Source organism: Polyodon spathula, chromosome 21 (genome assembly GCF_017654505.1).
Source record: "Polyodon spathula isolate WHYD16114869_AA chromosome 21, ASM1765450v1, whole genome shotgun sequence".
NCBI lineage: Eukaryota > Metazoa > Chordata > Actinopteri > Acipenseriformes > Polyodontidae > Polyodon > Polyodon spathula.
The window spans coordinates 1,501,612-1,520,000 of NC_054554.1; the positions used below are offsets into that span (position 1 = coordinate 1,501,612).

The following is an 18,389-nucleotide window of genomic DNA, read 5'->3' on the forward strand; positions in this document are numbered from 1 at the left end:
CACTGGTGCAGATTGAGGACAACCTTACTGCTCAGCGATACATTGACAAAGTCCTCGAGGTAACAGTTTTTCCATTTCTGCAAGGCAATCCAGAATTGTCAATTTTCCAGCAGGACAATGCAAGATCACACAGTGCTAGGATTACAATTGCATGACTTCAAGAAAACAATGGGTCGAGGTCTTGCCATGGCCAGCTTTTTCTCATCTGTGGGAACATCTGTGGGACCAAATTGCCAGTGCCACCCACAGACAACAACTGATCAGGTCTATGCGTCAACGCTCCCAGGATTGTGTTAATGTTCAAGGAGGTCATACCCGATACTAATTTTGTTTTCATTTTGACAGTGTGTCATGTTTCAAACGTATCATGATTCTTTGATCTTTATTTTTGTATGTATATAAGGTTTTATTCTACACTAATTAGCTGGACGTCCTGGAGATAACTAAACCACAGTGCTTAGGCTCTCTTGCCTTGTAAACAAATAATGAATTACTAATTAATGAATTAAAATGATTAAGTACTACTGTTACAGCACATGCAGAACATGTTGCCAAACTGAACTGAAATCCTAGAAGTGAATTCTTTCTAGTTAAACTCAGCACATTCGGGGGCTCCCAAGTGGCGCACCCAGTAAAGGCACTCCACGTGGAGCCCTACAGCTTGGAGATTGCATGTTCGAATCAAGTCTATGTCATTGCCGACCATGCAGCCAGGATAAAAATTATAATTGGGCATTCCAAATTGGGGAGAAAACTGGGGTTTAAAAAAAAAATTAAAATAGCACGTTCTCCATCTCACAGGTAGAATGGGAAAATGCTCCAAGTGGAAAGTTACTGATCATTATTCTCTGCTGGGCGTCTTATACTTTCAGGGATCCATGTGGCATAAAACTGTCAAATCCTGAATAGCCATTGTTCAAATGCTGCATATAATATACTCCAGTAGCAAAAAAAGCTGCCTGGGCAGTAAATCTTGAGATACTGTTGAGTTTACACTTGTTCTTGGAAAAGATTGGTTTCCTACCCGCAGTGACGAAAGAGTTACTGTGATGTTACTGTTCTGCTGACAAGCTTGTGAACCATGAAACACAAAGGGTTTAACAACTATGGAATGTTATGGCAGGAGGGGAAGAAACTTCTGGAATCCACTCATGGATAGGAATGTCGGGATGGTAAAATAATATAGGTTTAAAAAATCTTAGTGTGTTTTACTTATCACTGAAGCATTAAGATGGCATTTAAATGAAAAAAAACACACCTCAGTCTTGCTGTCCCACATTGAATGTCATAACAGTGATCGTGATCGCTCGGCATGCATCGTACATTCTCAACTAGTGTTGCGGGGGAGTTTATTTAAAAGGCAGTCAAAAAATAAATTTAAAAAGCCCTGACTCAGTGGTTAGATGTGATTTAAAGCTCGACAATGCATGCTGATTTAAGGCATACGGTAAAACAAACACAGAATTGAAATAATTCTCTTGTGAGCCATAAGCTTTTCATTACCGAAAGAGTGAGGACTCTTACCGCTCCTCAGGTTGGCCTACAGAGGGTTTTGTATAGCCATTACAGCCCAAGTCAGCTGCTTAACATGTCCCTGCGGTATGCACCTGAGTGTGGAGGGATCACAGTGAAATTATATTTATTAAGACAAAGGTCCGTGTCAAGGGAGGGAAATCAGAGCGATGCAATGAAACTGAACAGTAATTAAAGGTTTTTTGTGACAACCACCCTTTCACCTCACAAATGTCCTTGTTAGAGGAATCAGACTTTTTTCTTTGTCTCATCAGCATGCGTACACACACACTGCAGACAAACTTTCAGACAGCTAGGTGTATGAAAAATAAGTACGTATGTGATTGACCGATGACAGGCCTCGAGTACGCATTAATCTGAGACCAGATAGGTTACTATTACGGTTTAGGACTAAGTACATCAAATACAATGTCTTAACGGAGACTTTATATTAAATAGTATTATTATGATGATGTTCATTTTCAGGAATTTAATTATTTGTGTATTTATTTATGTATGTATTTATTTTAATAAAGGGATTTTCAAAAAACACACTTCATGGAGATAAATTACCTCTTCTAAAAAACTTTCTTAAAAAAAGGTTTACGTTTTGTACGGAGGAGGCTGTAGTCCCAGTGTACTCATTTTTTTCTGGCCTGATTCAATAGCAATATTTGGCATCATTTCATAGCTTCTCAAACGCAGTCCCACTAAAGGTTTTGCAGGGTCTCACTTCGGGACCAGCTTCTACATTTTCTTAGATGACTGCTTCCAAAAATATTGAACCGAAGCTTAACTTTCGTGTCTGCAAAACCTTAGAGCGATGTTGAAAGACAAGGAAGCACAAGTCAACCCACCTAGTGATAAGCTGTTGGTAGAGTAATCACACGCAACACTGCACAGGGACTGATTAGTTGTCTGTTAAAAATGTACTCTTAAACACAAATACGCTTGAGCTTAACAACGTTTCCATTGGTACTCTTATAATGATGTTCTTTTTTCTGGTGTGAGGCTTTACTTGTCAGGCTTCTTTTGTTTACTTTCAGCATCACTCGCAGCAACCCAATTGAAAACGCGCCTCTCCCCAGACACCTGATGCTTCAGTAAATGTATGCTGACATTTTCAGGAGGATGTGCTTCAGCAGCATGCCTTTGATCTTGCCACATATCCATTTCTCTTTCTCTCATTTGCATTCATTTGGTGTATGTGTGTGTGTGTGTACCAGTTTGGGCTACACGTGTTTTAATGCTGAAAGGTAAGCAACCACAGATGGTAATGACACTGTAAACACATTAAAGAGGGAAAAAGAAAATCCCAAGAAGAAAGATTAGCAAACAAATAACCACCAATAACAGCGTTGTGTGCGTGTGCTCTCAAAAGAAAATAGAAATAAAAAATATCGGCATTCAATTTGAAACAGCAGACACACTAATGTCTATAGACTATCGTTAAAGTCGAATTTAAAAGCGATGAAAAAAACCACCAAAAAAAAATAAAAAATACAAGGCAGCCTCAAAAAAATCCTCCCTTCTTCAGCACTAAACTTACTTTCCCATGAGCATGGTTAATAATGTGCTTTGGTTGTCCAGCTCTGAGAGAGGTTCTTGTCCTCTGAAATGTAGAAATGTTAAACACCCCCCTGCTTGCCAGCACTTCAAACCCTTCATCACAAGTTCGTTTTGGACCTTCAACGGCTGGGAGCCGAAGGATATCAAGTTAAGAGCAACACAATGCAAGTACTTCCTGAGGTTAAGCAGAAGCTTGTTTTTGCAACCTAAATGTCTGTCAGAGGTCACATGGACTCCTTTTCTAACCGTTTAGATTTGCAACTCATTTACAAGGAGGCCATAGAAAGGACTGCTTTCGTCACAGGCAGGCTATCACTGAAGGCTAATAAAGTACAGGATTTAACAAGTACATGCTAGAAGTTATAATATGTGTGTGTGTTTACACACACCTTTTGTAATATAATGTTTCATATAAAACATTTTTCAAAAAAAAAAAAAAAAAAAAAAAAAAAAAAGGTTTAACCTGTGTTTAATGTTTCCAATGCATTTGTTGAATTAGATCTTAATATTGAGTTAAGCTTTTTCACAGTTGTAGATCACAAGTTAGAAACCACGCATGGTTTGTTAATTAATATACAATAACGTTAATGCAATTAAAGAAGCTATGTATACAGATATTTAACATGATTTAAACAGAATATAAAAATAGCATTAACTAAATAAGCCAATCAAATACTGTAATTGTATTTTTTATATCTCCATCTATCCATTATCTGTAACCGTTGAATCCTATAGAGGGTCACAGTGAGCCAGAGCGTAACCCTGCAGACATGGGGTGCAAGGCATAACTCACAACTCACCCTGGACAGGACGCCACTCCATCGCATGGCAACTAAGGGGCAATTTAGAGAGGCCAATCCACCTAGCTAGCATGTCTTTGGACTGTGGGAGGAAACTGGAGTACCTGAAGGAAACCCACGTGAACACGGGAAGAACATGCAAGCTGCACACAGACGGACCAGAGGCCAGAATCGAACCCAGGACCCTGGAGCTGTGAGAGCTGTAACCATCACGCCACCCTTTATGTATGTATGTATGTGTGTGTGTGTGTGTGTATATATATATATATATATATATATATATAATATATATATATATATATATATATATATATATATATATATATTCCTCTATTAAATTATTACAGTTATTTTCTAGATAAAATGTACATTTTATCTGCCTACTAAGTATTTCAGAATCTTATAGCACTGGGAAATGTGTATAAACCCACAATTAATTACAACATCAGTGCATTCTTTATATCATCCAGCTAGTTCGCAAAAGTAAGGCAAACAACATATGCCAAGGACAGGTGCAGGTCCTGAAATGACTAATATCCATGGCTATCTAAGATGTGAAGCCTAGTAAGGCAGGAACTTATTACACTTACATGTTGCTTTCTGCCCTTGCAGAAAAAGAAAAACACACCTCTCATTAAATAAATACAGCTGGATAGGCCAGCCAAACCGTTCAGATTTCTTCATAGAAAACATTTCTCCTCGATTTGGTCCACAAGGTAAATTTACTTCAAAATGCACTGCTAGACCATCAGAGAGGAAACTTACTACATCGCTTAGGGTCTTTGCAAGACTGCAACCGTTTGTTTTGTACAATGTAATAATACAGCATCTCAAACATAGCTATAGGGCATCAGTTGGCTTTTCTGTTATTTTTCTTTGTTTAATTACATCTACAGAAAGGTTATGTATGTTGCAACACTGGATTTTCAAATGAAGTTGTTCAAGTTGTTTCTTTATATGGATATTCTGTTGTCTGTTTATAGACAGGGCTTGTATATAAAAATGTATACAACCCAAAAAGCAAACAGTATTTCATTTCAGCCATTATTGCTCTTGCTTCTTGGAAATTGCTCCACCTAAATATATCTTTTTCTGTTTATGAAAAATCACACATTAAAGACATTTTAACCCATTTCAAATACACTCCAATTCATATGGAAGTTTTCCTTGTTTGTAACAAATGTAACAAGATAGTGTATCAAAGACATGAAACAGTTAAATACTGTAAGGGTACCAAAGTGATATAGCAGTAATATTGGAATTTGCCAATAACATGAAGAACATGTTTGCCCTGCACTGTAAACTAGTATATTTAGTTTAAAGATTGAAGTTTCCGATCTTCAGATTAACATCCTATAATTAGTCAGCTTGATCAGAAACACTGGGGTTACTGCAGAGTGTACGGAGCCAGGGAATTGTAAACCGCAAAGACGAATTCAATATTCTGTATTTGAAGTGGTGAAATGAAAACCTCGTTTTAGAATATAATTATTTAAAATGAAGGTGTCTTGGACGTGGAAGCCTTCTGTTTCCAGTGTACAGCAATCAGCGTGGAGTCCGGATGTCTGCTCATCACTATCCTATGATTTTCAGTACCTCAAAATGAAAAGCCCTGTCTGGGATGCCATTGTATTTTTGTTTCTTTTTATACTCCTGTGCAAACATTACAAGCCTAATTTGAAAATCCTTTGTAATTATGTGCAACCTCCAAGTACGGTTAACTCCATGACTTAACGAGGCTCTGCAAAACAAAAACTGTATACAAAATGCATGCAATTGGAAGGAAGGACCTGATTTAATTAAAAGCATCAGTATGCCTGGAAAGTGTGTTTTGTTTAACCCAAAAGAAACGTAATGAGCCCATGAGTACCCAGAGGAAGGCTGAATTGCCTTACTGAAGTACCGAATAAAGAATATATGATTTACTAATTTGGATAGTTACCACACTAACTTGACAAATTACAGATGGCAGTACTGAGCAATAGTTTGGGGCTCCAGTATCTACCAGAAGCATTTCTTGATTAAGGGGTTCAAAGACCCGCTAGGCTGTATAGTTTTGAGGAGTCCATGTGACCTCTGACAAACATTTAGGTTACAATCACTCCTCAGATACTTTCCAGATTTTACCAACCAAATAAGATAGGACAGTTGACTAAGAACATAAGAAAGTGGCCATTCGGCCCATCTTGCTCATTTGGCTGTTAGTAGCTTATTGATCCCAGAATCTCATCAAGGAGCTTCTTGAAGGATCCCAGGGTGTCAGCGTCAACAACATTACTGGGGGAGTTGGTTCCAAACTCCCACAATTCTCCGCTCTGAATTCCTCTTTATCTAATATCCATTTGTGACAATACCTTTCAGAATTTTGAATGCTTGAATCAGATCGTCGCATAGTGACATCTGCAATTGACATAATTCTGGTCGCTGTTCTTGGCACTCTTTCTACAGCAGCAATATCCTTTTTGTAGCGAGGTGACCACAGCTGAACACAATATTCGAGATGAGGTCTTACTAATGCATTGTAAAGTTTTAACATAACTAAATTAAATTTTCACTGTATATTCGAGCATCTTGTTGGCCTTTTTTATAGATTCCTCACATTGTCTAGATTAAGACATTTCTGAGTCAACATAAACTCCTAGATCTTTTTGACAGATTCCTTCTTCAATTTCAGTATCTCCCACATGTTATTTATAATTGACATTTTTATTGCCTGCGTGCAGTACCTTACACTTCGCTTCATTAAATATAATTTGTCAGGTGTCTGCCCAGTTCTGAATGCTGTCTAGATAATTTTGGGTGACCTTTGCTGCTGCAATGATGTTTGCCACTCTTTTTGCGTCATCTGAAAATTTTACTGCAGTCAGAGGTTACATGAATTCATAAACATGGACAATGAGACAGAATCAGTATAAGTATGTAGATTTGTCATATGAGGGATTGACTGCAGAAACAAAAACAAACAAATCTGAACATTTAACATAGTCCACGAATGTTCAAAACATCTTTCAATAAACACCACCTTTTTTTCAAGAAAGCTCTGTTATGGTCGAATATGACCTAAACAAAACAAGGGTCCCAGAGAAATCCACAAGAAACCACACCACACCATTTACTCACAGTTCACAGATATAGTTCTTACAGAACTAAACTCTGAATAGTAATACATCCCAGGAAACACAAGGAAGCATCTGCCATGCAGATTCTTCAAGCAACTCGTTGTAGCCAGCAACTCGTTGTACCCAGCAATTTTCCCGCTATAAGAGTCAAACAAACAAAGGGACTTTGATTTGAGTACCTCGGCTTACAAAAAAAAAAAAAAAAAAAAAAAATAGGCTAGTTTCTTCAGCATTTCAGATAAGTTTCCCCATGCTCTGTGGTCTTTCAGTCCCTGCCTGAACCTCTATCCAGTGACCGGGGGAGACCATGTGTGGACTGAGCTTTGTGTTACTCTATTCTAGGATCCTCTGCTTGATCCGTGGTCACTGGGGATGTCAAACGCCAGCAACTTCAGTACAATCAAGCAACTGTCCAAGTTTTAGTTTCCCCTCCAAAACTAATTACAATTGCAGTGCACTGGAGGAACACCACCACAGGGGATATTTACCTTGTATGCACAATGGAAAGCAGTGCTGATTTAAAATGTATATTTAGGACTTCACAAACAGATCTCTGCTTTATGTAAAATTATATATGTGTGTGTGTGAGAGTGAATTAGGAATTTTTTTTTTTACATTAGTCTTTTTCCAAAATGAACCCCTATGTGGTATGAATTAAATAAATAATTTGATACCAATATAAAATAATTCAAATACTGCTAAGAAACAAAATAAGTTACATTATTTACAACAACAGAAAAATGGCACATTGCAATGGCCAATTCCAAGCCTGCTTAACAGCAGTACATATCATCACCTGGGACCATCTGTAGTATTTATATTGAGAAATGACACTGAATCCGCTAATAATCTGCCTATAATCTGCATCATTTCACACAGCAGCAGTGAAGAACGAAGCCACTGCTGCTTCCAGATAAAAGGAATTCTTTCAGCAGGCTGCTGCGAGGGCTCATTTTCACATTACTCAGGCTTCATTATGCTGAATCAATATTCATTTAGCCACCTGGGATATTGACATATTCTAAAATAAAAGCATACCCTTCAGCAGGTAATGTGTCTCGTCATGGAGCAGGGAATATTAATGCGTCTCGTCATGGAGCAGGGAATATTATCCCAGACTTCCAAGCGCTGACAGCCATCGGAAATCCCTCCCCATGGTTACAACTGTAAATCATTTTTAGGTAAAATATTGAAAAATCAATGACTGCTTCCCGCAATGTGTCACAAACAAATCAGTCATAAAGCAGAGGAGCCGGCAGTGTGATACGGGGGAGATGAGCACAGATGCAATCTCTGTCTGAAATCTCTCCTTTCAAAATCACTTCACATAACGGTGCCATCATTTAAACACTTAGCAGTCACTGAGACTGCCTTTCACGGTGAGCAATTGGTGAAAGCACACAGGAGGAGGAGGAGGGAAATGCCATCACTGTGGTATATACCAACGGTTCATTCACATGGCCGCTGCTGCCCCTGCTGCTGTTATGTCTGCATTAACAAGTCTCCACAAACAAAGCCAGTACTATCTGCCAATATTACATACTGGCTAATCAATGGTATGACTAAAAAAAAACAAGTTGTACAGCACATAACAGCAACAGCTTTGATTTATATATAGCGCCTTACGTGCAGACCTGCACATCAAGGCGTTTTACACAGTTAAAATAAATACAATATTAAAAGCAATGTATTTTTAGAAGAGAAAATAATTTTAAAATGTTCTACTCTATATGAAGTTCTCTATTTGTTAACATAGTCTATACAATATTCAAAGCCAATATAACTTAAATGTAAAATGTTTCAGGGTGGGGAGGAATTACAGGTTCTGTATTTATAAACTGAAAAGGTACAGCCCTAGAACAGCTTTTCAAACTAATAACGGCTCTCAGAAACATAGCCTCCTGTTAACATTCTAGTACCAACATATAATAAGCATTTCCTCTCAGGATCAGTGATGAAGACAGGAATATCACAGCTTGGTCTGTAATATAAGGCTTGGAAAAATAACAGTCACACGCAAAGTCATCTAGGGTTAAAATTAAATTTAAAAAATGAGAGAGATATGATGCATCATGTACGTTTAATATATGGTGCGGTGTTTTCCATACCATGTTGGGTTTCTGTGAAAATTGCTGCTCTTTGTGGCTGCAAGAAGGGAAACCGTTCCCGAGACGTGCTTATCAAACACCATGGTCAGTTCAACATTTACAACTGCATTACTTGGATAGACGAGAATTTCTTTGTGGTCTACCTGTTCATTCACAGCACACATGGGGGAGTGCTAGCCAGCGATTCATCACTGTCAGCCGAGGGGTCCCAACTCAAGCCCTGCAATGAATCAGAAGTGCATACTTAAACCCTGGCCGACCCATTCATTACCAAACGGGTCTTTACAAGAAAAAAGAAAAAGACGATTCAGGTGAAACTTTATATTTACATCACAAAACTGTGGCCATCAATGAAGCTCTGAAACGTGTGGGAGTATTAAAAAGCAACCACGCGTTCCACTCCCGATGCAAGCCACCTTCTTCATTTCTTTTGTGGGTTCCTGCATTGGCACTTCCACTCTCCCTGCGCTGCTCCAGGGGGCAATAACCATGCAGTAAATTAGGGCCCTTTCAGGTAACGCACAGCAGGTGCAACACGTCTAGAGGAATGTTGGTTTCCTAGCAGTCTGAGGCACACGTGTCATTAACACCATGCAGGCAGGCAAGGAGTTCTGGTGCAGTCTACAGAGTGTATCTGTGCTATGTGGAGTGATGCACTTACCTTGAAAGATGGTACATTTTTATTTTATATTGAGTACCTTTAAAAGAAACCAGCCCTTTATGCAACACAGAAGTCAAGTGAAATAGTATGTTTTAGCTCCTTTAAAAGCATATTGTGCAAAATTTGTATCATAACCTCCCCCCCCAGCATTTTTGTATTATTTTTCTTTTTATGCTGCATTGTATACAAAGCGTGCAAAACAAAAAGGTGAAATCGAGTTCAATTATCTTTTAAAGCATCTGCCTTCATAATTCACTCTGAAGAAGATGTTCTCAGGATTTTAATTAAGATAATGATGAACACCTGTGTAGTCATTCTTTGTCGAGACAGCATTATCAATCATAATCGTTTAAGTACACTCAGACAGCAAAATGGTGTGACGGAACAAATCTGTTGCCATTCTTTGCGCTAGTTTTTTTTTTTTTTTCCCCCCTTTGGTATGTGTTGCCTGTACCCAGAGTGATTATGCATGAAGATGCTGTAATGAATAGGCTATAGGATTTTAAAGCTCAGACTCACAACAGCTATTAGTGTAATTAAATAAAGTACACAACAGCGGTTATATCCACAGTACTAATGATATATTTACAAACTGACCAGCACTTACTCAAAGTGTATGTCATCTCTCCGAGTCAGCTGGAGAGGGTTTGCTTGTACATTCTGGGCTCTTCTGCTCCACACCTTGCCGTATTCTACTACTGCTCTTAATTATTCACTGTATCATATACTTGATTTTACTCTTGTAGATATCCATATTCACATTTTTGGTAACTGCTCTTATTTGAATTTGATTTTACTATCCACTGATTTTATGTACATTATAGCTGCTCTTAACTGTAATGTGATTTTCTGATGATATTGTGCAATGTGATACTTTGTATTGTGATATTTAGTAATAACTGCAAGTCGCCCTGGATAAGGGTGTCTGCTAAGAAATTAATAATAATAATAATAATTGCACGGATTCCCTGCATAGCCTCATGACAGAACCTTCCCCTGCCCACAGCACACAGCCACAAAAAAAGTGAAAAAAAAACTTTTAGCAATGCAGTTTTACAGTAAAAAGTGGTACTAAATATATCAAATGCACAGTACAAACTGTTTTAATATTAGATGCATTATAACTGCCTGCGATTTTTTGTCTGTACAAAATCATCAATACAGACAGAAATGCATGTCTCCTTGCAACAGAACTCAAAGGTCTTGTCAATCCCCCCCCCCCCCAATGATCTCCCAAGACCATATCAGATCAAAGTAGTCTAGATCTGGTTCAGCAGATGTCTAAGCTTTGCAAAACCCCAAAACATTTTCGCGCAAGTTGAAGTCCCACAGTCAATATAATCCAATAATCTGTACAATTCCTCAAGGGCTACACAAAGTTTCAACTTCTTTATTCAACAGCGCCATAAAGATCCTTGCACTGAAAAACAAACTGTGCACAAAAGCCATGTTAACCTTAGAAGAAGATAACATTGATAGTACACTTCACCCTGTTTACATTTACAAGGCCAAAACAAGATCTATCGCCTGATGCAGTGAACAACAGGAGGCCACCATAGGAAACTACAACATGTACGCTTTATCTAAGCTTACTTACACTGCAGAATTAGAAAGTAATAATGATAAAAAATATATCTGCACAAGCCCAGTGTGGGATATGTTTTATGTAATGCTGATGCAATTTGTGTTGATTTATAACTTTCTATATATGAAAAGGATAAGAAAAAGCATGTAATAGCAAATAAATAATATTACAGGTAATTATAATATATATATCTATAATATTTATATAAATATATATATATATATATATATATATATCACATATACACATATGGTGTGTGTGTGTGTTGTTTTTTCACACATAATAAATAAAAGTAGACCGAAAATACACATTTTATGTTTTTACACACGCACACAAAAAAAAAAAGAGGGTGGTGTGTGGTCACAAACACAGAAGCAAAGCATAAGGAGAGTGGTATCCTGGAGAAATTAGTTTCAAATTTGACAAGGAATGAAGGTGACAAGCACAGCAACAGACTGAGAAAGGCTAACTGCTTCCTACAGGGGTGTTTATCTGTTCAGTGTTCATTAGACTGCTGCACAAAACACACATTTGGGAAACCTGTAAATGATATATTTATGAGTAGTTTGTCTCATACAGGTTTTGAAGTATCCCTTACAGTCAGACTGGCTCAGGCTGCAACACTGTGAAATTGTGCTTTTCCTTACCTGAGGTACCTCAGAAAACATTGATGTAGGGATACGCTGGCTTACTTACCTCAGCTTTCACAATGCTGGCCAGGCTGAAAAGGACACACTCAAAAGTTCTCTTTGAGGATCTATGGCAACAAAAAATATGAAGGATTTCAATAAGGGTAGGTTTTTATACTTCTATAGACATTAAATTAAGATTTGGGTTTATAATAATATTTGTTAACATGTGATTTAATACAGTACAGAAAAATTGAATAGCTGCTTTACAGTTAATGGGATAAATTATTAATTGGACAGTTTTGGAACTTGCCATTCTAAAATATCATTCATATATATGTGTGCATACACTATATCATATGAATATGATTAAATACGATTTTTTAAAATATAATCTTAATAAAATTAAGGGGAGTAGAATAAAATAAAAATATTCACGTTGTACTAAACAATATACAATTATTACACTTTAATATACCGCACTTATTTATATTTATATATATATATATGATTTCATTTTTAAAAATTGCAAGGTCAAAAATAAACGCAATTCATTATTTGCAGAAGATATCCCCGCGGCATTAGAAGCCAAACTATTTAGAATGTCAATTGACTGCCAAGTGGAAAAACCCCTGAGCGAAAACATCAAAGCAAATGTGAGCAGTCTACTAATCGAGTTAGGACACACGATTTCAAAATGCTAAAATCCACATGAATCTGGTGTGTGTGTGTGTGTGTGTGTGTGTGTGTGTGTGTGTGTGTGTGTGTGTGTGTGTGTGTGTGTGTGTGTGTGTGTGTGTGTGTGTGTGTGTGTGTGTGTGTGTAGTGTGTGTGTGTGTGTATGTGTGTGTGTGTGTGTGTGTGTATATATATATATATATATATGAAATGAGCACCTTACCAATAGGCATGCGGGAAAATCAATGTACTCTTCAACCCGCAGCACAAACATGCTGGGAACGCTTGCTACACAGTAACTATTTCAGGTTAACCGACCCCTGTATTTATGCAGTAATTAGTTTGCTACAATGGGCAATGTTTGCTAATAATAGTCTGCAATACCTATTTATATTACGTCTTTTCTCCTGCAGGCATTCAGTGCTGTGTGCTGTCTGCCTGAGTGAGTGCACACCCTTTATGATCTGTGCTTCTGTACCTGACACGAAGACACACGATTGTGTACAATATATATGTAATATAAATATATCTATATATATATATATATATATATTGTATTAGTATCTCTATATATATATATATTAACCGTTTATTTATTAAATTCACTCAACAGCTGCAGTACACGTGATTCCTGTGCGAAACCGATATCCTGCGTATATCTATCAACCCGCTTAAATGGTTCAAGTGCGCAGTTTTCAGAAACAATAAACTCGTTACTTACCTCTTATCGCTTGATCTGGTTGATACAAAAGCGGCTTTAAAATATTTAACAGGTCCAGATATTTAATTGTGCCTCCTTTCTCTTAATACGGTAACAGTAAACTCCCGATCCAGCTACATTGGACTCAGGGAAGTCATTATTGCCGTGAAAACAGTCTCTCAATGAATGATGACGTCACCCATCCCGACAGCCGGCTCGCTGGGCTTCCGGTATCCTTGACAACCACGTTAGCCAATCATAATGTTAATATTGCCAGCCAAGAACTGTAATTGACAAATCAGTTAAAATGTGTGTGTGTGTGTGTGTGTGTGTGTGTGTGTGTGTGTGTGTGTCACATGTAGCCTGTGTTCTGTAGTCTTATCGATTCAAAACCTTAGTGGAATTAAAAAATTCAGATTGCAATGCCTCTTTTTTTCTTTCTCTCTTTCTTTCGGCTCCTGATTTATTGTGGGTTTATAATATATTAGCACCTATAATAGCACAATCACTACTACCGCTAAATAATAATAACGACAGTGTTTTTAGGCTATAGTTATGCAAGCTGTAAATTTAAAAAAAATTGAGAGAACATAAACTATTTAGCCCTGATGGATCTAAAAGGGAAAAAATAAGGAAAGCGAAAAATGAAAATGTTTTAACAATACATGACAGCTGATGCCACTTATCAAACACAAGTTAGCAGGAGAAAAAACAAACACATAATAAGCAAAGCGTACATAAGCAGTCGTCAATGACTATAGTCTTAACTGCACCTCTAACCTGGAAATGACATTCTTTCTGCACGGCCTGGGCTATCACAGCAACACGTGACGTCGAGCGACGTTGCTTCTTTGCGCCTGCAGCGATCTCTTTCGGAGCACTGTTCCAATTGCTCGCTTTATAAAAGCACAAGAGACCATTGCTGCAGTAAAGCTTTAGCAAAAGTAATAATTCTCCTCCTCGCACTACGAAATCTCAACAAAAAGATTAATGCATTCGTAATAACATGCAGAATTAGTCCATTAAGTATGCTATTATGATCGGCTATAAGGCATATAGGCTATATTATAAGCATATTAGACCTATGTATTACGGATAGTCTTATACCAATATATTTTTTCTTAAAAGACTGCAAGCGGTAAGTAGAGGCTACATGGAAAATAATGCAGGTTACACATACTGTAATATTGAAATTACAAATAAATTACATTAAATAAAATTACATTAAATGTGTGTGTGTGTTTAAAATTGGTGCTTGTACATTGTAAATGGCTCGTTTACATTCTTTTTTTAAGCAAAGATGGAAAGGAAATGTTTAATATATTAAACGCATCACAATTGCTGGTTGGTTCCGTGTAATAGTAGATGGGTATATTAAGAAGTCATTGCTTTTGCTGGGCACTGCAGCCGCAGTGCTCTGATAAAGAGTACAGCCGCTAAGCAGACAGGGTGAATTAAATACATCGGGATATTATCGTGTCGGGAAACAGATCTGCTGGAATCAAATAAGATTACATCCTCTGACTTGCGCGGATTTATCCCACTTCATATGCTTCGAGTCTGCTTTTTCCCCTTCTCTTTGCGAGTTTCAGGACAGGAATACCTTCGTTTACTCTCAGACCCGCCGCTAAACAGGCACTTTCCGTCAAGCGGCATCTGCTTTAGTTTTGACTAACGATCGCGCGTCTTTAAAATGGTGATTAAATACTAATAAAATAAAATGATTTAACAGAACCGCTTACAGTTATTATTATTATTATTATTATTATTATTATTATTATTATTGTGGATATATAGACCTATACAAAAGTAAAACATTAAAGCAATTTATGTTTCAAACGGTTTAAACCACGTTTAAAATTGCTGACATTTTTATATTGAACATATTTACATTTTTTCAGCCCTACACCCCCGAATAATTAAGCTAGCCTACTTCATAACGCAAGCAAACGTTTTATTTTATATTTTAAGTTTGTTGATGTGTTTATTTTGCTCGTAAATCATAGGTGCAAGGAAAACGTGAACAAAAGACGACCATTCAAACGCTTTCTGATGGATTAAAAAAAAAAAAGTCAATCGAGAAATTAAATTAGACATTACAAATATAATATTATGTAGGCCTACCGTAAACATTTCAATAATAATAATAATAATAATAATAATAATAATAATAATAATAATAATAATAATAATAATAAAACATACGTATAATAAGCAAATCAAAATACTGTATTAAACATATTTGTACTTGAGATAAATTGATTGTCAAGTCTCCCGTGGCCGACACCATTACCCGTACTATAAATCATGTGGATAAAGTGACGGCTAGAAGTATTTAAATGAAGAAAGTTATACATGATCTAAGAAGGCTTGTGTGTGATTGCCATCCAGGGGCCGGCGCACTTGAGCCATGCAGAGAGCCTTGTTAGAGAATAGCGGGAGAGTGGGAGAGAGAAAGGGAGGAGAGAGAGAGAGAGAGAGAGAGAGAGAGAGAGAGAGAGAGAGAGAGAGAGAGAGAGAGAGAGAAAATATATCCTGATCATTAGTCTGACTGTAGCAACTCAGCAGGATCCTGCCATTTCTTCCACTGACAACACCCCGGGAGAAGGAGGAGCGTGGAATACGTAGAGAGCGTCAGAATCCTCAATTTCCAACTTAGCATCTTGGTAGGACATTTTCCCAAAGCAAAGCCCCACAATCCGAAGGCAAAAAAAAAAAAAAAAAAAAAAAAAAACTTCTTCTGCCTGAGAGAGAGAGAGAGAGAGAGAGAGAGAGAGAGAGAGAGAGAGAGAGAGAGAGAGAGAGAGAGAGAGAGCAACCCCCAAAAAAGAAAGAAGCTAGGGAGCGAGTAAGCACTGGGCGCAAAGCGTCTGCAAGCTGACAGCAACCCCCTCCAAAAACAAAAAAAAGTATTAAATAAATACATACAAAACAGGCAAGATCCGCTGCTGGTCTCTATGCATTCAGATCAGAAGTGCACGAGTGAATAAGAAGAAAGTACACGAATAAGTGTCTTGTTTTCGAGTGCTCAGCCATGTCGTATCCTCAGGGCTACTTGTACCAACCCGCCGCTTCTTTGGCTCTGTATTCGTGCCCGGCTTACAGTACGAGTGTGATTTCTGGACCCAGGACTGAAGAACTTGGAAGATCTTCTTCGGGATCTGCCTTTGCTCCGTATGCCGGATCCGCCGCGTTTGCAAACCCTTCCCCAGGTTACAACTCTCATCTCCAGTACACCGCGGACCAGGCGGCAGCTGCTACCTTTACTTCGTACGTGGTGAGTGAGTTTCTGTTTTATTGCTCTGTGCAAAACCCCAAAACAATGCATACAGTTGCTTTGGTCAAAAACTTTCAAATACATTTTTTAAATCGATTTCTTTTTTAAATGTATTTTCCTGATGACAGAAAATAACGTTTTCATGTGTTTGTGGTTTTTAGGTATTGTTTCATCTCAGCGACATGTTTAAATGGGTCGGTACTGTTCATTTGCAAGAATAGATTCTACTAAAGCACTTACGATTTGTCGATAATTAAACAGATTGTATTTACACTGCAGGCAGCATTGTAATTATTAGTGTTATCATTTCTTATTGCGTTCGCGTACATTACAACCTGCGACATGGCACAATAAATAAATGGAATATACTCCTTATATATAAAATATGAATATGCGTGTTGCTGAAGAAAGGTTGTAATAATTGTGAGCAGCTGTTTATGCTCTCTCAAACACACCCTAGTCAAAGTGTATTGCTTCGGTTTCTCCACTTAATTGGGGTTTAGATAGCAGTTACCCAGTTCCTATTTTGTTCTCTTTTCATAAACTTTTTTTTTTATTTGTTGCATTTTTGTAGAATCAAAAATAAGCAGTGTGTTCAAATGTGCTCTCAAGTCTACCTGTTTAAGACACGCGGGTCTGTAGAAGGGATTCCTTTCTTTGTTGTAAGGACTGTAGATATTCATGTATGTGATTATAGCTGCATCTTGATTGTAGCTGTATGCTGCTACTGGTTTATATTTTAGAATTAGAGTTTAGTGAGACGTTTGACACCAGGAGCTGAAAAACAACCTGCCCTCATTTAAATGTGTTCAAGGATTGTTTTACCAATCAAAACACATCTGGGACTTTTTTTTATTTGTTTGGTTTTTTTGCACAATTTTACACCTTTAGTATTTTATTTTACAAATATCAAAAAGCAAAATCGTTGTGGCACCGAGAGGGGGGCCCCCAGTATTGGGGGTGGGGGTGGGGGGGGTATTTCCAAACCCTTTTTTCTTTTTTGAACGTGCAGTTTTTTTTTTTTTTTAATTGTGTTCCACAAGTGCTCACTGTGTTCGGTCTGTTTCTCCTGTCTTCTTGTCAGGGTTCTCCCTACGATCACACGACAGGGATGGCCGGCTCTATGGGATACCATCCTTACGCACCTTTGGGCTCTTACCCCTACGGAGACCCCGCTTACCGGAAAAATGCCACCAGAGATGCCACTGCCACGCTTAAGGCCTGGCTCGGCGAGCACAGGAAAAATCCTTACCCCACCAAAGGGGAGAAGATCATGCTGGCCATCATCACCAAAATGACCCTGACCCAAGTGTCCACCTGGTTCGCCAACGCCAGGAGGAGACTGAAAAAGGAAAACAAAATGACCTGGACCCCAAGGAACAGGAGTGAAGACGAGGAAGAGGAGGAAACTATTGACCTGGAGAAAAACGACGACGATGAACCTCATAAGCCTATAGAGAAGGTCGACTCGTCCACAGACACTGAGACAGGCGGTCAGTAAAATTAGTGCATTTTTCATTCAAGTCCTTTCCAATCAGAGCGCGCTATTCATTGCTGCTTAATGGTGGTTTATTATTTATAATGCAACAATTACTTTAAATAATAATAATCAGGCTGTCTAGTCTAGTTTTCATTTGACTTATCACTGTAGAATAATATTTACAGGAAATTGGATTTAAATCTAATCAATAAATAAACCCAGAGTTAAATAACACAGAGTGAGATATAAAAACACACACACACGAATTATA

At 37.8% G+C, this 18,389-nt stretch overlaps 1 protein-coding gene across 3 annotated transcripts in view; it reads left to right on the forward strand.

Annotated features, from left to right (window-relative positions):
* The first annotated feature begins 16,153 nt into the window (after nt 1-16,153).
* LOC121296594 (iroquois-class homeodomain protein IRX-5-like) overlaps nt 16,154-18,389 on the forward strand; it is a 12,013-nt gene continuing 9,777 nt past the window's right edge. For 2 of the 3 annotated variants that reach the window (XM_041222311.1, XM_041222309.1), the window contains exons 1-2: nt 16,155-16,638; nt 17,723-18,131. In XM_041222311.1, the coding sequence (XP_041078245.1) occupies nt 16,396-16,638; nt 17,723-18,131 (652 nt within the window). In that variant the 5' untranslated portion in view covers nt 16,155-16,395. Of the gene's footprint in view, nt 16,639-17,722; nt 18,132-18,389 lie in introns of all 3 variants that reach the window. The other variant, XM_041222310.1, reaches the window with a different exon arrangement.